The 18,815-nt window shown below is 40.3% G+C and overlaps 1 protein-coding gene across 1 annotated transcript in view; it reads left to right on the forward strand.

Annotated features, from left to right (window-relative positions):
* LOC140238034 (uncharacterized) overlaps positions 1 to 18,815 on the forward strand; it is a 62,489-nt gene that overhangs the window by 14,325 nt on the left and 29,349 nt on the right. Inside the window, exon 2 of the mRNA XM_072317960.1 lies at positions 15,525 to 17,601. Coding sequence (XP_072174061.1) covers positions 15,648 to 17,601 — 1,954 coding nt within the window. The 5' untranslated portion in view covers positions 15,525 to 15,647. The remainder of the gene's footprint in view (positions 1 to 15,524; positions 17,602 to 18,815) is intronic.

The following is an 18,815-nucleotide window of genomic DNA, read 5'->3' on the forward strand; positions in this document are numbered from 1 at the left end:
TATGTTGTAGCTTATTTAATGTTCTTTCATATTTATAATTACAAACTTTTGATTGGATGACGTCATCACCTCGTAAAAATGGATTAAAAGTATCCTTGTAAAATTTGACCAGTTTACGTGTTATCTCTATGGGAGAGCAGTTTTTCTGGAAGTGAAAATTGACATGACTATCTTTTTCGAGCACTAGCTCACTTATGCTTCGGTGAATTTCTCCCAGATTTTAGTATGTTGTAGCTGAGACTTTGGGCTATCGTTAGTGTGCCCTTCGTTTTTTCATACGATGTCAAGATCACGTCAAAAAACTTACTTGAAATTAAAGTTTATCTTCGATGTATTGAAATATTTCTTTCTTTTTGCAATGTTATGTGCAATAACTCAAGAAAAACATACCCTATCACCACCATATTTTGCACATATTTAGTTCATGTCACGAACATTATTTCATAAAATAACAACGACTTCATCAGACGCCATCTTGGGTATGTAAATTAGGGTCAAAGGTCATAGATGTTTCATCCTGTATCTTGGTGAATACATGTCCTATCTTTCCCATATTTTGCACACGTAAAGACCATGTTACAGGGATCATTTCATAAAATAACCACTTTTTGCTCAGATGCCATCTTGTCTGTGCAAAGTGGGGTCAAAGGTCATATGTACTTCTTTTTCTATTTTCGCTATGACGTGTTATCTCTATGGGAGTGAATTTTTATGCCTCCGCCACGAAGTGGTGCCGGAGGCATTATGTTTTCGGGTTGTCCGTCCGTCCGTCCGTCCGTCCTTCCGTCCGTCCGTCCGTCCGTCCTTCCGTCCGTCCGTCCGTCCGTCCTTCCGTCCGTCCGTAATGAATTTTGTGGACAAGGTAACTATCGAAACCTGTTGAGGTATCCTAATGAAACTTGGCATGTATGTGTATTAGGGGGTGAAGTTGTGCCTATCAACTTTTGGGTGCACATGCTCAAGGTCAAAGGTCAAAAGGTCAAGGTCAAATACATAAAATTTCACTATTTCCACCATATCTATTGAATGCCTGAAGATATTTTCTTGAAACTTAGTGTATACATGTATTACCCAATTAAGATTCTCTGGTGAAAGTTTGGGTCATGAGGTCAAAGGTCAAAGGTCAAAAGGTCAGGGTCAAATACATAAAATGTCACTATTTCCACCATATCTATTGAATGCCTGAAGATGTTTTCTTGAAACTTAGTGTATACATGTTTTACCCAATTAAGATTCTCTGGTGAAAGTTTGGGTCATGAGGTCAAAGGTCAAAGGTCAAAAGGTCAGGGTCAAATACATAAAATTTCACTATTTCCACCATATCTATTGAATGCCTGAAGATATTTTCTTGGAACTTAGTGTATACATGTATTACCCAATTAAGATTCTCTGGTGAAAGTTTGGGTCATGAGGTCAAAGGTCAAAGGTCAAAAGGTCAAGTAGAAATATCAAAACTTCTTTTTTTCTCTGTACCTTGGAAAATTGTTCAAGGTATCTTCATGGAACATAGTATATACATGTACTGACTGGAAGTGATTATCTAGAGAATGTAGGGTTCATGGGGTCAAAGGTCAGGGGTCAAAGGTCAAGTGCAAGACTTCAAAATTTTACTATTACCCTCATATTCATGCAATGCCAGCAGGGTTATTTTTTTTTACACTTGGTGTATGTGTGTGTAACCTAATAGAAATTCTCTGGAAAGTTTTTTTTTTTCTCTTTTTGCCTCAAAGGTCAAAAGGTCAAAGATCAATTGAAAGTGCTGAACTAACTTTTTCCTCCATATCTCGGAAGTGGCTCAAGTTACCTTGAAACTTAGTACATATTATGCATGTTCTACCTGAAAGTAATTATCTCATGAATTTTAGGGTCAAGGGCCAGATGAAAATGGTAACAATTTACTATTCAATTCAGAAGTTGCACTTTTTCTCCACACCTGTACCTTGAAAATTACTCAATGCCTAAATGTATGAATGGTTCAAAGTCAAGTTAAAGTCCTTAAATCCCTAGATACATGCTCTCCTATTCATCCAATTAAACCTATGTCGAGGAAGGTGAACATTCAACACATTTGTGACAAACTTGTCATTCCAATATTTTGCCAATTTTGTGAAAATGTAATCACACAGTGTCCACATGTACTATCTAGACCTATTGGGAAAATCATGCATTATGGCGGAGGCATACCAGTCGCCAAAGCGACATTTCTAGTTTTAGATGTGAAAATTGACATGACTCTCTTTATCGAGCACTATCTTACTTATGATTCGGTGAATTTCTCTCAGATTTTAGTATGTTGTAGCTGAGACTTTGCACTATCACGATTCGAATCATTGATTAAAAAAGAAATCGGATCACCTTAATTTGTCAGTGACGACAAATTACAATCTCTAGTTTTAGCTATTTCTCGGCATAATGCCAAGTTTGACATGAAAACTGAACCCTTCATTACATGGAAGGGATCTGACAAACTACAACTGCCATCAAGAATTAATGATACGAATTGGAATTGGAATGATATGCCATAGTCTTACTGCAAGGGTTTGATTATCTTTTACCAGTCTAGAGTTAAAAGAACTGCATCACATAATACAATGGATGCCCCAGTCTCTTATATAGTTTCACATATAAATAGAAACTTACTTCCTCGATCAATAAATGATGTGAAACTGTAAATGATGTGAAACTTGTGCTGCAAGTTGTAAGTTCATGCCAGTCAAGCACATAAATATGCGTGAACTGAGCTGAAAGGCTGGCACGTAGACTCTTTCCTGTTCTGCTGTAATGTGCAGAAGGAAACTTAAACCCGAAGTTACACTCCAAATAAATGCAGCTTGCAGAATTTGATATCTTCTATGTCAAGTTAATGTTTTGCATGCAAGTTTGCTCTTGTTAAATCATGTTATGAAATGTGCTGTATCATTTGCTATTTAGCAATAAAGATACTATTTATATGGCCCCATACTATCTTTAATATTGGAATGAAGTCCATTCTGCACACCACCTTTCTTTTTAAAAAGCCATGTAAACACGACACAGGTCTGTACAGTAATCCCCATGCTCATATCATAGTTATAATGTTTGGTTGTGTCAATTTTATTTTGCCCCCCTCCCTTCTTGCTATGTTTTATTTTACTTTATCCTGGACCATAGCATATCATAGTACTGTGGTCCACACACACAGTGTCACTTGTGAACACACACTGTTCATTGAGTGTACACTGTATCTGCGTTTCCCATGCATGCTGAACTGTGAATCACACAATCTGTTTTGCAGCCCCTTTTTCCAAACCTCCATGTTCAGTCAGGCACCTGTTGCAGTTACCACAGCATACTGATTGCATTACAGGTACCCAGGGTTTCTAGGCACCTGTCTTGCTAGTACTGCATAGCAAACAACCCCCTCTGCAAAAACAAAAGAAAACAAAAGGAAACAAAAGAAAACAAAAACAAAGCAACATTTTTTCAGCCTTGCTTCTACTTAGTGCCTTTATACTTGTATTTAAAGGTACAATGTCATTGACATTCTCTGATGAAGAGGCCCCATTCAAAAGATTAGACCTTAAACTTCACAAAATCTCTTCTTGCCATGAAAGAATCACTATATCTGTATTTCAAATTGCCTTTGTTGCTTGAGTGCCAATAAGTAGAGTATCAGTTAAAGGCATAATTTACCATTTGCAGATGAAACAAAAAACCCAGCATTAGTGCTTTAAAACTGTTCTAAAATGTGAGTTAGGGATAGAAACAACCACTGTAAAAATTTGTATAATTGATGTTAAGTAATGTTAAATGCACTAAATATGAACAATATAATAAAATTGTTTCCAGACTAAACCATCTACAGTTATGGTTTATTAAGAAAAATACTGATATCTCCTTATATTTTAGGCTTTATTGCGAAAATTTTATGTGGTATAATGTTTTCTGATACAACAGACTTTAATATACACGGATGCATCAAATATGATATCTTGAATATTTTTAAATCACTGTTCCCAAAGGTAAACAGGATCTTTAATACCAAGCTGGAAGTATTGTTTATTTTGGAAGCATGAGTTCTGTTTGCTTCTATATTGTAGTATTAAAAGGGCATTACATAGGAAAGTAAGGTGCAGGTAGGAATATTAGCTGTATAATTAGCAACAAATACTAGAATTGTATGTGCTGTATTATGTGTGTCTTTTTTGTGAGAAAAAAAAAGTCACAATATGCTTTATTTTTGTTTTGATTCATCTTCCTGATATAGGATTTTTTATTTAAAGTTACTGTTATTCTTCAAAAAACGTCTAGCTTTTCATATCTGCATAAAGTTTGAGTATTAATAAGTCACGAGATACTATTCAATATACAAATGAAAATGGATAAATTTATGTATCCAGATCTTCCTTTATTGCCAATGGAGGCTGACAACCTTTAAGTTTAAAAAAACAGAGAGCTTGTCATTCTTTATTTTGTGCGACATGATTGAGATGTATCTGTTGTTGTTGTGCACAGCCTGAAGAGGCCGACAGTCAATCATGGGAAATTCTGTCGGGCGCTGGGCGCCACACTCATGGCATATGTTCTTTGCGCTGAAGCTGTAACATAGTTTGCCATGAAATTAATGTAGGTTGAAGGTTATGATAGAGGAAGCCAGGAATACATTTTTTTTTTTCCTTTTGTCGACGTCATATGTCTAACATGACTTGGCATCAGGCTGTCATGCACGTTCATTACAGTGCTGAAAACAGCATGCAGGGGATAAAGCAGGATACGGAAAAACTTCCTTGCAATGACCATGAAGATGTACTGTGGGGCCAGAAATATCTCAAGTCATACTGATCCACTCACGCATGAGATGTTTGTGTTCATTTTGATAGCAAAAATATCAAGAACCATATATTTCTTTTTCAATATCTTGTTTTTTTTTAATTTGGTTTTACTTTTTTGTGTTGTTATCATCTTTGTCATGTTCTTGTTTTAAAATTGTTTCGTCGGGTACAAAAAGTTGTATGTTAAAAACATCTGCAATTGCCACTATGGTTGCTGGTCTGAGCAGACAGCAAGCATCAATGTTCCAGACATTGGTGATGTCATTGAGCAGTTTGATGTCATAGGAAAGTTTGTCAAATTTTGTTCATTCAATGTGTATCTCTTCATGGGATAGATTCTGGGTCTAAAATATTCGCAAATGGAATGGGATGCTTCATAAGATGAAAATACAAATTTTTGGTTATTGTGTATTGTCAGATTGTAGTTAGTTTCTTTGTGATCTTATAGTTTCTGTTGGTTGGTTTTTTTTTTTGTGAGGGTTAATATTGGGTATAAGTGTCAAAGAGATCTTGTACATGAAATTAAAAAGTCTTTCATTCAGGCCCATTGTTGCAGTGATGATTGACATAGGAGAGGCTAAGTTGAGGACGGTTGATTTTGCTGCAACACGCATTTCCCATAGACACTTTCCCTCGAGTAAACTTAGGACTCATCTTCAATGGGTTAATGAATAAAGAAGGGAAGTAGGTCAGTGACCTAAGGTGTGTGTGTGTGTCATATTAGCTGTAAGGAAGGGCAGGGCTTGATATTGATTTTCACATGGGGGGGGGGGGGCGAATGTCCGAACCTCAAGAGGAAAATTTAAATACATGTAGAGGTTTCTTTCCTCTTTAGTATCTGGTCTTACAGGGCTTGGAGATATTGGGATGTATTGTACATGACTGTTTGTGTTTATTAGATGTAAATGTAGATCTGTGTATCTGTTTAAAGTATATTAATGAGCAATAACCACTAGGCATCATTAAATCAGAATAAAAGGGGGGGGGGTGGGCTAGTTTACTGATCTTTTATCATCTTTGCATGGCTAGTTGTATCTTTTCAATATGACAGACACATTTCCATGTTGATTGATCAATGTAAGGGACTATGCAGTATGTGTCATGAGGTACCGCTTAACATTTGTGCATTATTTGGTATCATTTATTGCCTGGTTTTTGTGTCTGTTTGTTTTGTTTTGAGGGGGAGTGGCCACAGGATATTGATTTTCGGTAAGCTGGTTACATAATAGAGCCATTGGTATGTTCTTTTGGCTACAGGCCTGGGCATTTAAAAGAAAAGATAAAGTTGTAGGACCATTGGGTTCTGGAAGAACATCACGCATGTTCCAGCACATGAGATTGGTGTGAATCTCATTAGCTCTGAAATGATGCATGCATGAAATTGATGTTGTTTGCAACATCTTTAGAGCCTAAAGCCCCCCCCCCCTTTGTTTTGTTATAAAATCACATAAATCTTGTGTCTACAGTGTGGGGGAAAAAACAAAAAACATCTAAAGAGAGTGTTCGTACAGAGTTTATGTAGTTCATCCATGACGACGGATATTTATAAACAGAAGCATGAGTCGCATGAGTCAGCGGCCTGGCTACCGGCAAGGAGGATACGCAGCTTGTGTGAATCTGTACCCATCCTGTCTCCCTCCCGATCTCTAAGGGCATGATGCTAAATATAAAATGGGCATTCAATGCATTACGCTGATTATGTCTGTCAGGGGGAAGGGGGGGGGGGGTGGGAGGGGATAAATCAAAGGAGTACCGGTATGTTTAATGTGTGTGTGTGTATGTACAGTGGACGACTGTATCACTGCTGAAAGATGTAGATAATCTCAATGTGGGCTAAGGGCTCTGAAGGGATTTATGAAATCTAAGCTTTTTGCTCTAAAAGCCTTTTTTTTTCCTCACTCTCGCTGCCTCACTGCCACATTGCATAATACATTTCCCTCTTTAGGGTCGAAGTGACAATTGTGCCCATGACGAGGTGTACAGAGTGTAAGTGGAGCTGTGACAAGCTTCATGCTTTTTTTTCTCTCCACACTCCTCAAAGAGGTGTGATGTAGGCAGCGAAGAGAGAAGAAACCAGCTACAGCTAGCAAATATTCACCGAGCTCGAACAGTCAGCCACGGATTGGACCGTCGCTGTAGGCAGGTCAAGTAGGCAAGGCGCTGCGCTGCTGCGGCAAGCAAGGGACTCCTGTCATGCTTATTATTTGAATCACACAGCAATATTGCAGGGAAATACCACGCTCTTTCTTCAACCACAAGTTCTCCCTCTCTCCGTCTCAGGGGCCAACTTGTCTTGTGGATGACCCATATTTCGCCCAGCGTACATTGTGTGTATGCATGTTTGTGTGTTGGTGTGTGTGTGTGTGTGTGTGTGCGCACTCCACCAGCCCAGTTCCCTAACCTGGCGGCAAGGAAGCCGTCCGCTACTACTATGCTGTGGATATTCCTTTGAATATTTCCATGTGTAAGAACCGGTTTGCTTTTCTTGGGCACCTCTGTGTGTCTGTGTTTGTGTGTGTGCGTGTGTGTATGTGTCTGTATTTGTGTGTGTGGATATGTAGTTCGTCTTGTCCGTATAAATTTACTTCTCCCGGTATAGAGTGTAGATAGAACCATAGCGAGCGAGCGAGTACTGGTATTGGAGTTACGGTGCGGTGCTGTTGTCTGGAGATGAGAATGTTTATTGGAAAGTGGGATTTGTGGCTCTGAATCACTGACCTGTGAGTTATGATTGACCGTGTTATGATGAGGCAGCACGCGCATTGGAATTTTTCATGAAGAATTGGGTTCATAATGCCGGTAAGATGATATGACCATTTTGTTCTCACTGCTGCTGCTTTGCATTCAGAATGTTACAGCGAAAGGTTGAATATAGGTAGGTGTTTAATTTGCGAATAAAAAATGGTTGCAGCTATTCATTTATGTAGATCAACAAATGGCATGCAACAGTTGTGGATTTGTTTGAATGTCATGAAGTATATTTCATGGGGTGAAACATATATTGGATTAATCATTGTTGGATCATGTGGGGCATTGAGTGAAATTTAAATGGAAAGACAAGAATGCATGTAATTGATGCAAATATTTGTGTAATTTACTTTCAGTGATGACCTTCTTTTATCTGTATACAGTACAGACATTATGTCAATGGTGAGACAGAATGTTGTTAGCTTGATAGTTTTATTTGTCTTTTAATCACTTGAAATGAATTGTGAGCAGAAAATCAAAGATATGTTGCATTGATTTCTGTTGATAATGCTGGGCATGCCACGGCTGTTCAGAAAACTGAATCAACATAGAAAGCTCTTATATGAATTCTGCAAATTCACACAGTAATTGTCAAGGATCCATCAATCAGGAGAGAGATGAGCATCCAATGCGTCTTGTGGAGCCGATAATTGTCTTGATGTAAAAGCGATGATGTGATCCTTTCCTGCGACCTGATGTGTGATGTCACTGTCTCCCCTCTCTTACCATCTCTCGTCCCACCGTGCAGCCACGTAGGCTGTTCACCTACCCTGCCCATGGAGAGCCATGCAATTCAGATGATGGTGACTCACTCTCGCCGCTGCTCGTGACTGTCGTTCGTTAGTTCGTTAGTTTTGTGTAGAGCGTGAGGGAGGGGTGGGGGTAGTGGGTAGGGAAATCTGACTGATGGAGGGGCGGGGAGACTCGACTAAAGTCTACCGTCGTCTGTCGGAACATTTCGGCATGATGCATTGCAGTGAACCTGAGCTGAATTGATTATCGGTGTTGCAAATTGTGATCTCTTGGCAGCATGACCACAGGACCATCATGCATCTAAAGAGGAATCATCCCATGTTGTCATGTGCTTGGGGGGGGGGGGGGGATGAGATTGGGGGCTGCACGGTCAAGGGTGTCGTGTTTCGTCGTCAGCAAACGAAATGAGGGAAATAATCAATGATATCTGTTTATTGTTGGACTGTCTGCATGTGTGCCCCAGTAGGGTAGCATGCACCGGTGCATATTTTATTTGCAGTTGAATTTCCTGTCACTAGACTGAACAAGCTTTTATGAAAGTCTAACACCCAGTGCCTGTGTCTTGTTAAAGGATACTGAATTGATTTTCATCATCTTTTGAAGACTAATTCTGGACACGTGTCTTTGCAATGCATTAGCTGAAAGTTGATCTTGCCTTCTTTTTACATGATGACCTTTCAAGCTGTATGTTGAAATATGCTCCATGGGGCTGACCATTCTGAATTTAAAGAAAAGGAAGAGCAGTGATATATGAGTAAAAGATAGGACTAACTTGCTTTCTCCATGGAATTTCTTTCTCAACATCTGAGTGACTCTGTGATTTTGGTTTACTCTCAAGAACATTACTTTATACTTCCAGGAATGTCATGCGCATGGTACACAGGAATCAGACTAGCCACTCTTCACAACCATCGCAGGGGGCATTATTATCGGAAATAATGACGTCAATAGCCTGTCAATTCCGATTCTTTGAGGATGACAGGGCATTACAGTCGCACTTGACAATGTTCCCTTCACCACACTTCCTGTGTGAAGTTTTTCCCCATTTTCTGTGGGAGAGGAAGCGAGGTCTTAGAATCAGACTTGTTGAGTCCATCGTCTGTGAGGAATATCGGTATGCAATTCACACACACAAACACACACATATAAAAGGAACATCTGAAAAAACAAGCAAACAAAAGCTGAAGATAGGGTATAAAAAAAATTCTCGTAGTGACTGTCTGCAGACTGTTTCAGTATTGGGCTACATTGTACCTGATCTTGGATTGATGGGCATAACACTCTGGAGGGTTGATTCAAGAGCATTTTTGTTTTGTTGGTATCAGGCAATTATCTAGTGGATGTGACCATATGCTAACTTCTTGAAACCAAAGGCAAGTGTTTAACTACTTTGTTATCAATAGATATAGATTAGTTATTTATATGTTACTTGATGACCCCTTATGGTTGTGTGTTTGATATATCATATCTTTTTGTTGGAGCCCTAGTGACATCAGAAGATTTACTAGGAATTTCTTCTGTGTAAGGCTCTGTTGTATGTCTACTGCTCATTTGATTTGACTTGATTTGCAAAAGCCTATGTTAACATGGAGTGCTCATTGCACTTTAACCAGCAGTCATTTGGGACAGCATACATATCAGATTATAGCAATATTGTGATGGTTCAAAATGCTTCATGAGCTACAGATGTGCTTGTTGTGATGAAAGAAACTTATGTGTCTTCAGTACAAAGGTAGTTGAGTTTTCTTTCATCAAGCTGGAGCCATTTGAAGCAGTCCGCAAATAGTATTGGTACAATATATTTTCTGTCTCAAGGTCTCCTATTAATGTGAATCAAGAAAAGCTGGTCAATGTCAGTGCGAATACTGACACCCATGAGTGATGTCACACGATCTTGTCCAAATATTCCTACAACCACCATCCAGAATTGCAAAGTGGATCACATTTGTAGCTTTTTTGAAGGGCGGTTGAACAAAAATAGAAATAAAGTCACATCGTGTCATGCAATATGCCATGACTCTTCATTCAGAAGACAGAACCACTTCAGTTGCATAAAATGTATACACTGCAGACAAAAACAATAGGCGTACAATTCCATCTGAATGCAGTTGTTAGAGAGGGAGAGAAACAGAGATGGGGGGGAGGGGTGAAACCTAGGTGATTACATAATATTTACCACAGGGGCTTATAAATGCGTGTTAATTATACAGACAAATAGCTTCGGCTATCTGGAGATTGATTATATAGCTAGTGTAATATACACTGCTTGTAAATAGTGTGAATATGCTCAAGGGAGAGAGAGAGCATACTATAAAATAGAAGGCATGAAGTATACTTTATTTGTAGGCTTTATAATATATACATATATTTTTTACAGGCATCTACTCAAAGAATTAAATGCAAAGAGCCCTTACCTAATTCAGATTCACTTCAATGAGGACATCCATGTTTGAGCTTAAAATGTGCGATGTCCTGATTGTCATACTCAGTAGGCAAGTATATTTACTTGAATCTGTATTAGTGTTGCAAAAAGTGTATGTTGTAATAATTTGCATTAATTGACTAAGTTTAACAAAAATTGTCATCATTTTTCTTAGCATAAGTAGAAGTAGACCAAACTGTTTTCACATTCTGCTGTTCCACTTTTATGAGTCAATCCAAAGCACATGTCAATTTCCATATTTTAAGTAGTTATACTTGCTCTTCATAAGATCCATTTTGTTGGCCTTATATTTTTTTATGACCATGACATGAAAAGTAAAGAAGCTATAAAGATAACTGGACTGTGTACGATGGGCTACTCATATAATAATGGACTTGAGACCTAACACGGTTGATTATAGGGTGGGTCTATTTGTATGTTACAATGTGTATATCACCAGGTGTAATACATAAGATAGTGACACTCAAATCAATCCAGAAAGGTAAGAATAAACGAATAAACTTCTCGTATATGACGTATGGCTGTACGACATATTGATATGAGTCCATTCAGATGCAACACACTGTATTCGATAATCATATGTGAGCATTCAGACATCGCTGTCAGTTGAACTTTTATGGGAAGCTAATTTATATGAACAAGTCTGTCCGTTGCACAGTACGAACTTGATGTGGGCTTTGAGCTTCGTGTTTATAATTTGTGCTAGACTTATCTGTAGTAGAGGTTGGGCCCTAAGCGTGCATTGTGAATAAGCCCCGCCTACATGAATACAACGCACGGATACGCAAGAGCTTTCAGATGCAAAAAAAATGAAAAAAAAAGCGTAATGATGGATATAGCATAATCGTACGAAAAGATGCCCAAAACACCATTTTGAAAAATGTGCTGTATGCGGGCATTAAGACGCAGAAAAAACATACTATATTCATACGTCGTATATCAACACAAGAAAGGGGGGTGAGTCTTGCAGTCTCCCGTGACCCCCAATCAAAAGTGAGGAATATCTTTATTAGGCAGCCATTCCAAGTTTAAAGGGAAACCCTGCATAATATATGTGCTAGAAGGCATGGTTTTTAAACACACTGCTTGATTACTTTCTTCATCCTGATAACAGTCTATGTGGGTCACTGTGTCTGGCTCATTTTGTGAGTTGTTGCGAGTAACTTCCATCTTTCAGACCCAGGTTTCCTCGGCTGTATGGATGGAGCTGCCTATTGAATATTCTTTTTTCTGAATGCCTTGACCTCCCTTGGCAGCCAAATGACCTTGCGTACCCAGGTTCAGGGAGAGGTCTCACAATTCAATGCCAACATAGTCACTAGACCCACTCCCTGTTGAAAGCTCTTTGTCGTCAAGTGTTTTGTTATAGGACCCCCTAGGGTAGGGTTGAAAAGTTAAATGCTTTGTGTGATATTTGTCCCTGATTTTTTTCTTTTTTTTGGGGGGGGGGGGGGGAAGAAGGGCAACAGGAATGAAAAATTAACTCTACTAGTGATTATTCTAGTTGTAGAGTAATAGCAGTTTTTGTAGTAATAGAAGTAGCAGCAGCAGTTGTAGTAGTAGTAGTAGTAGTGGTAGTAGTAGTAGTAGTAGTAGTAGTAGAAGTAGCAGTGGTACACACTATAGTAGTAGTCGTAGTAGCAGCAGTATTAGTAGTAGTAGTAGTAGGGAAGACAGTATTTGTTGCAACAGTTCTTGTCATTTCTTGTTTTTAGAGCTAACAACAGTGGTATTTAGCAGAAGCTGTAGTGACTGGAGTGGTAATTGAAGCAGGTACAGATTTTGTACATATATACACTGTATTGAAGAAAAAGCAGCCATGCAGTGCTTACATATTTTAGTACACTAGCAGTAGGGATGAAAGTAGAAGTTGTAGCACTGGCAGTGGTTGTTTGGAATACAAGTAGCAGTGAGAATTGTTAGAGTCAATACTGTTGTCAGAGATGTTATTGTTTGATATAAAAGGGGAATTTGATATCACGAACAAAGTACATGTATCTGTTTCACATTGATTAAAGACTAGTTAAAGGGGATGCTAGTAAATGGTCAGTGGGAATCAGTGGGAATGCTGAGGGATGATTGTTCCAATCCTTGTGGTATTCATTTAAGAGTATATTATATATCCATTGTTGTGTGAAAATTATTTGCTTCAGAATGGTCTCCTATTCAAGTAATGTGCAGTTTAACCAGGTGAGCATGCCTGTACAGTGACGGGGCAATCGTTAACGGGAAACTGCACATTACTTGAATATGAGACCATTCTGAAGCAAATAATTTTCACACAATAGATATATAATGTACTCTTAAATGAATCCCACAAGGATTGCAACAATCATCCCCCAGCATTCCCACTGATCAGTTACAAGCCATCCCCTTTAAAACTATGCTTTAGACTTCCTTCAAATCTCAATCCTGAGGAATGGAAACCAGACATTGTAAAACAATAGATACATAATCTGCATGCTATAACATGAACTTTTCATGAAGTACAGTCTTTATTATGGCCATCACCTGCAGTATCTGTGTACAAGGTTCACTTTGATTAAACACTTGGAAGTACATGTATCTTTGTCAAGAATATTTGTAAGCCCTGTGCAGCTGCCTTCCAATTCTGAATGCTACCAAGAGAGACTCTTGTAATGGGACTGTAGATAAGTGTACACAGAAAACACATAGTAAATGGTTTAGTGATGGTAAGAATGGCAGATGTATTCTGTCATCCAGGGAGCACTATTTGACTTGGTGATCAGCCGCCTTTGTCTGAACACTGCCAGTAACAAATACCCTCTGCTCCACAAGATGAAGAGCAAAGGGGAGTAAAAAGGGAAATAAAGGAGGAAAAGAACAGGAGGCACAGCCAAATCTTTGCATAGGTGAGGAGTTAACAAAGGAAGTTGAGTGAAGAGGTTGCTATGACAACAGGAGTGAGGGTGACACATATGAGCCTTCTCTATAATTAACACTGCAGTGAGGGGTCAGACTGTTAGTGGCACACAGGAAAAGTCCCCTGGGAGAAAATTAGTTTAGAGATTGTTAACAGTTTTAAATGTGACTATGCAGCGAGAGAAAACAAGGTAAAGGAATAAAACAAGGGTTACTGCAGGATGCTACTATTTGATGGGAGTTGGCAGATAACAACATAAAAAGCTGTTCAAATTCGCTGAAGAATGACATGTATACATGAAGCGCTAACACCTGAGCATGCACAGACATGTTTATATTCACACAAAAATATATTTCAAACATGTTGATACTTTATTTGAAATTATTGTCAATATTCATTTTGAGTATGTTAAAACACCTTGGATTGATTCATTGTTGTCTTGGCTTGTCAAAATACAAAACAAGTGAAAAAAGTGAAAAATGCAATTTTGTTTTTATTTTGTCTCTTTCATGAAATTATGCATGTATGAATAAGACTCGTGCCAATATATTGAAGTATTCTGTAGGTGGTATTACAAACTAAATTCTATCTTGAGCCTGCTTTGGGTGGCTAGGTGATGAACAAGACAGTTAAAAGTGGATCAATTGATCTAGGTTAGTGATGTATTCTACTCACTACAACAAACATTTCCAGGGTTCTGAAGATTCCCCCCTGACCCGGTCATCTGTCTGATCAATTTGCATACCAGTGGTTATCTTCTCACGGTTGTCAACATTTAAAAGGCTGCTAAAATCAATAATAAACGTCCCATGCAGTGCAGTGAGTATTCATGGCTGAGTGCCCACATTGCATTCAGCAACACTTTCTATAGGTGACGCTTCTCTGGCAAGGTGTATCTCATTACATTTACACGGGAACTTCCACCGTAGTTTGAGGCCGAGTGGAACAACAAGTTTTAAGGATTAATGGCACCTTCCTGTGACGGAACCGGCATCTTGTGCTTGCCTGGGTGTTTGTGAGGGAGTCGTTGTGTGTGTCTTGCAGAAAACACATACATTGTACATGTGGAATATCTGTGGAATGTTCCCTGCTGCTTGTTTCTTGGCAAGACGGTAGCATCTCAGCAACAGGCAGGAGAGTTTATCACTTGCCTCCCCTACCCCCTCCCTCCCCCCTCCCCGTGGGCTACAGTTGTTTTCTACCGAGTTGCTTCAGAGGTGCGCATTTGAATTCGTTCAGCTGTTTACCGTATTGATTAGCGTGCCATTGACAGCAACCTTCCGGTTGTGGGGATAAGAATGCTTCTCCTGGCTGTAGGCATAGTACTGTGGTTTAATAGAGATGAGTTCAGCTCGCGATGTTTTTCGCCTTCATCCTTGAAGCTCATGTTGTTTTCTCACTCCCCAAAGTGTTTTGAGGAATTTTGCCAGTCTGAGAATTTGCTTGCCGGAGAGATACAGTGTACCTTCCATTAAAAGAGAATTCAGGCTGAAGATATCTTTCTTATCTTTTATACCTATGTTGTATACAAGACAGGAAGGTACTCTTATAATGCATTTAATGAGAGAAATGCTTCAACATTTTATGGAGCAGATTTAGTGGGTATGTGTGCTAAAGTTGTCATCAAATTGATGTAATATCTGCCAGACATGTATAATGTTGATACTATTTTTAAATCATTCAGACCAGCAGAATTGTATTTTGCACACACATTACATTTAATGTGTTCCATATGAACTTTTGACTTAGATGTGAAACTAAGTCTGTCCAAAGTCAGAAACTCCTCAGTTGAAATACAAACGATGCGAAATAATGTGATAAACGTGGCTAATTCGGCTGACTTGATATCTAATGTATGTTTTTTTTTTTCCCCTTTGCCATACAGGTTGCATGCCTGCAATAATGACTGTACCTTTGGAAGGGAATACAACTAAGAGTTGACTACAGATAGTGCTGCGAGAGGTGGTTGAGCAGCCAGTGTGAGGAGGAGCTTTTTGGAAAGAGAGCCATGGCACAGCCGCCCCGACGAGTCAACTCAGAATCCAGAAGGAGAACCATGGAGTCACCCACAAACAGCAACTCTGTCATGAATGGTGTGGCATCGGTGAAGCCCAAGACCAGACACTCAAATGACATTGGGAACTCTCCGTACAGCCAGTCCAGAGCAGGCATTGGCGAAGTGGGGAGACGCATCTCACCCAAGGAGAAGCCTGCCATTCCTGCGAAGCCTCCACTAGGGAAAATGCTGCCGCCGAAATGTAGCAAGAGCAGTACAGCAACGACGACAGCGATCACGTCCAAGACACAGATTCAAGTCATGAGCGGTAGGAAGCTTGATTCGGATATCAGGGTAAATGGCAGTGAAGTGAAAAAAACAGTTGATGTTAATGGGGAAGCGAGACCCTCTTCTGGAAAGGGGAGACTGTGCCTCGAGATCACGTTGGAGAAGAAAATATCAACTCCAACAATAACACGAAAGAATGCAGACAGAGAAATTGGAAATTCCACACCTTCAAGCTCCGAAGAGAGCTCCCCTTCACAGTCACCTTCCAAATCTGTTCATTTTAAGAGCTCACGGAGCAGCAGTGCAAGTAGCACAGACTCAAGAGATAGAACACGGTTATTCACCATGCAAGGTGGTGTGCCCCGCTATCAGTCCCACACAATTAGTAGCGCCGACAAGATCCAGGGACGGGCCAGGTCTGCCGTGAGTAGAACCGGGTCGGGAACCGAGGCTGGTGTTGACACGCAACTCAATGGTTCTTCCAGCGGCACATCTGTGGAGCCCATGAGGAGAGCGAGAGCGAGGAGTGTGGGACCAATACGCAGGGTACGCTCCAATGAAATGATGCGGCCCGTTGCCGACTTGAGTCCATCTGCCAAATGCGGAACTGTCTCCTCTACGCAAGTGCGCAGCAGAAGTGTGGAGCGCACCAAGAACCGCCAGAGCTTTGGCGGCTTTGTGCAGCGGCAGAGGCAAGCTTGGGAGGAGCGTGTGACCGTTGTGACCAAAAGACCTCCCTTGGGGAATGTGTCAGAAAAAGCCAACAACAGGCGCAGTTTGGACCCCAATTACGCTCCTAAAATCATGCAGCAATCAGTGAGTGTGACCCAGCGAAAAAGCATGCTATTTGGCAAAGGAGCATCTGTGCAAAAAGTCAAATCTAAGCTGGACGAAAACCAGGTAAGCAAGCCCACATCCCCAACCTCGCTGCATAGCAAACCGGACCCTAGCCCACAAGTGCCTAAAACAAAGTCTTCTAGTTCTGATTCCGAATCGCGTGCTTCGGCCAAAGCCGAGGTGAATGGACGTGGGGGAAATCGGGGAAATGCTCAGGGGGATAATGTAATCAGCAGTGAACAAAACAGAACTCCAGAGGAAAACCTGCTTGACAAACCATCTGTCTTGCAGGAGATTGTCCCCTCACCAAGCAGCAAACCAAATGCACCCAACAGTCTACCAGTGAAACCTGTTTACCAAAACATGGATACCAACCACAGGATATCGCCAGCCAAGGAGAACAAAATTGATAGCGTGGTCACAAACATTAACTCCTCCGCAGGCAACGGCTTGGACGAAACAGATAACGGTAAGATCCACCTGTTCATCGATGAGGATGAACTGCTTGGTGGCCGGCCTAAGGCGCCCTCCAGTGAAAGTGAGCTCAAGAGTAGGGAAGGATACAGCGAGTTCCTTGGGCTCACAGACCCCAAGGAGATCAACAAGCTCAACAGCGAGACCATGCAGAGTCTCAAGAACGTGGACAACAACATCCTGGATAAGAATGATGAGTTGAGGGACAAGGCTAAGGAGAAGGAGAAGGCTGGTATCTCCAATGGGGAAGATATGGGGGAGAAAGATGGCCACTATTTCCTGCGAGTGGTCAATGAGGAGCAGTCCAGGATAGAAGCCCTGTGCCGATTGGTCGAGCGGGACCTAGAGGGCGACATGCCGGAGGAAGGTCAGTATGCAAACCATCATCACTTCCCTTCTCACTGAGTTTGCACTTTACAAGATAAGATAGTGCGAGATTGTATTGTCTGTGTACTAGCTCCCTTCTCTCTCTCTTTTAACGTGGGAAAAAAAAATTGATATGACTGCAAGGATCATGAATTTGCTGCCCCTGATTGAGCAATGGGGGCTTATCGCTGATTACAATATCAAGGTTAACTGTACTTCTTGGCAACAACATATTCCTTTGTGTTTGGTAAAATCAAAGTTTGTATACTTCTATGGGGATACTCTACTGTAATTCCTTGTATACCAAGCTCTAAAATAACTTCCATAAAGTGAGCTTGATTACAGGGGAAGCACACATAATTTACAGGGATATAAAATGTGCATTGTATTAACACATTGACGCAATTACAACTGTAAGTTTTATCATTGCCCCTTGACCTCTGTTTTAGGGCAGTGCAATCAACAGAACATGGATGCACTTGAACAATGGCATCTTGTTGGAAGGAGATAGCATTCTTTGTTTGCTTCTTTAGCCTTTTTTCCCCCCTGTCTTTTCGTATGTAAGCTCTTATTCTTGCCTTATGTTTCTGTTTTAAAGTGCGTACCTGTGCCCCTATATTTTCCCCCGTTTTCCTACACATGTGTATTGTACTAATGTGTATCAGTGCACCTACAATAGGATGTATGAAAGAACCAGCCCTTCTTGGCAATCATTGTATGTGTACATGGCACCGGTGAAGGGTGTTATTGACATCATGCGTTTGCTGTGACTGTAGTGAACGAGCAAATCACAGGCTTTAATCTACTCCATCCTGGCAGTGGATTTTAAAGGCATCAATCGTACGGCTGCCACGTGGTGTCCCCGATTCGCAGCCAGCCGACGGGCCATGATTCACATCAGCGGCAATGCCTGGTCCTGTGTGCAAATCCAATCAGGCAATTGATGTAGGAAGCAGAGATGATGCACATGCCTTGCTGTAGCAATGATTATTTTTTCCTACCCCTTGCCATTCAGCAAGGTCACATATGAATTGATGTTGATATTATGTATGGAAAGGAAGTACAGTAAATCATGGGAACTTTTCACTGCTGATGATGGCGTATTATTACTTTGGATCCAAAGCTATAATTCAGGGCCATTTCAGAGATCTGTGGCATCATTCACATAACAATAGATGAGATTAATGTCGGAGACTCAAAGGTTTCTTTTGAGTG

Source organism: Diadema setosum, chromosome 14 (assembly GCF_964275005.1).
Source record: "Diadema setosum chromosome 14, eeDiaSeto1, whole genome shotgun sequence".
NCBI lineage: Eukaryota > Metazoa > Echinodermata > Echinoidea > Diadematoida > Diadematidae > Diadema > Diadema setosum.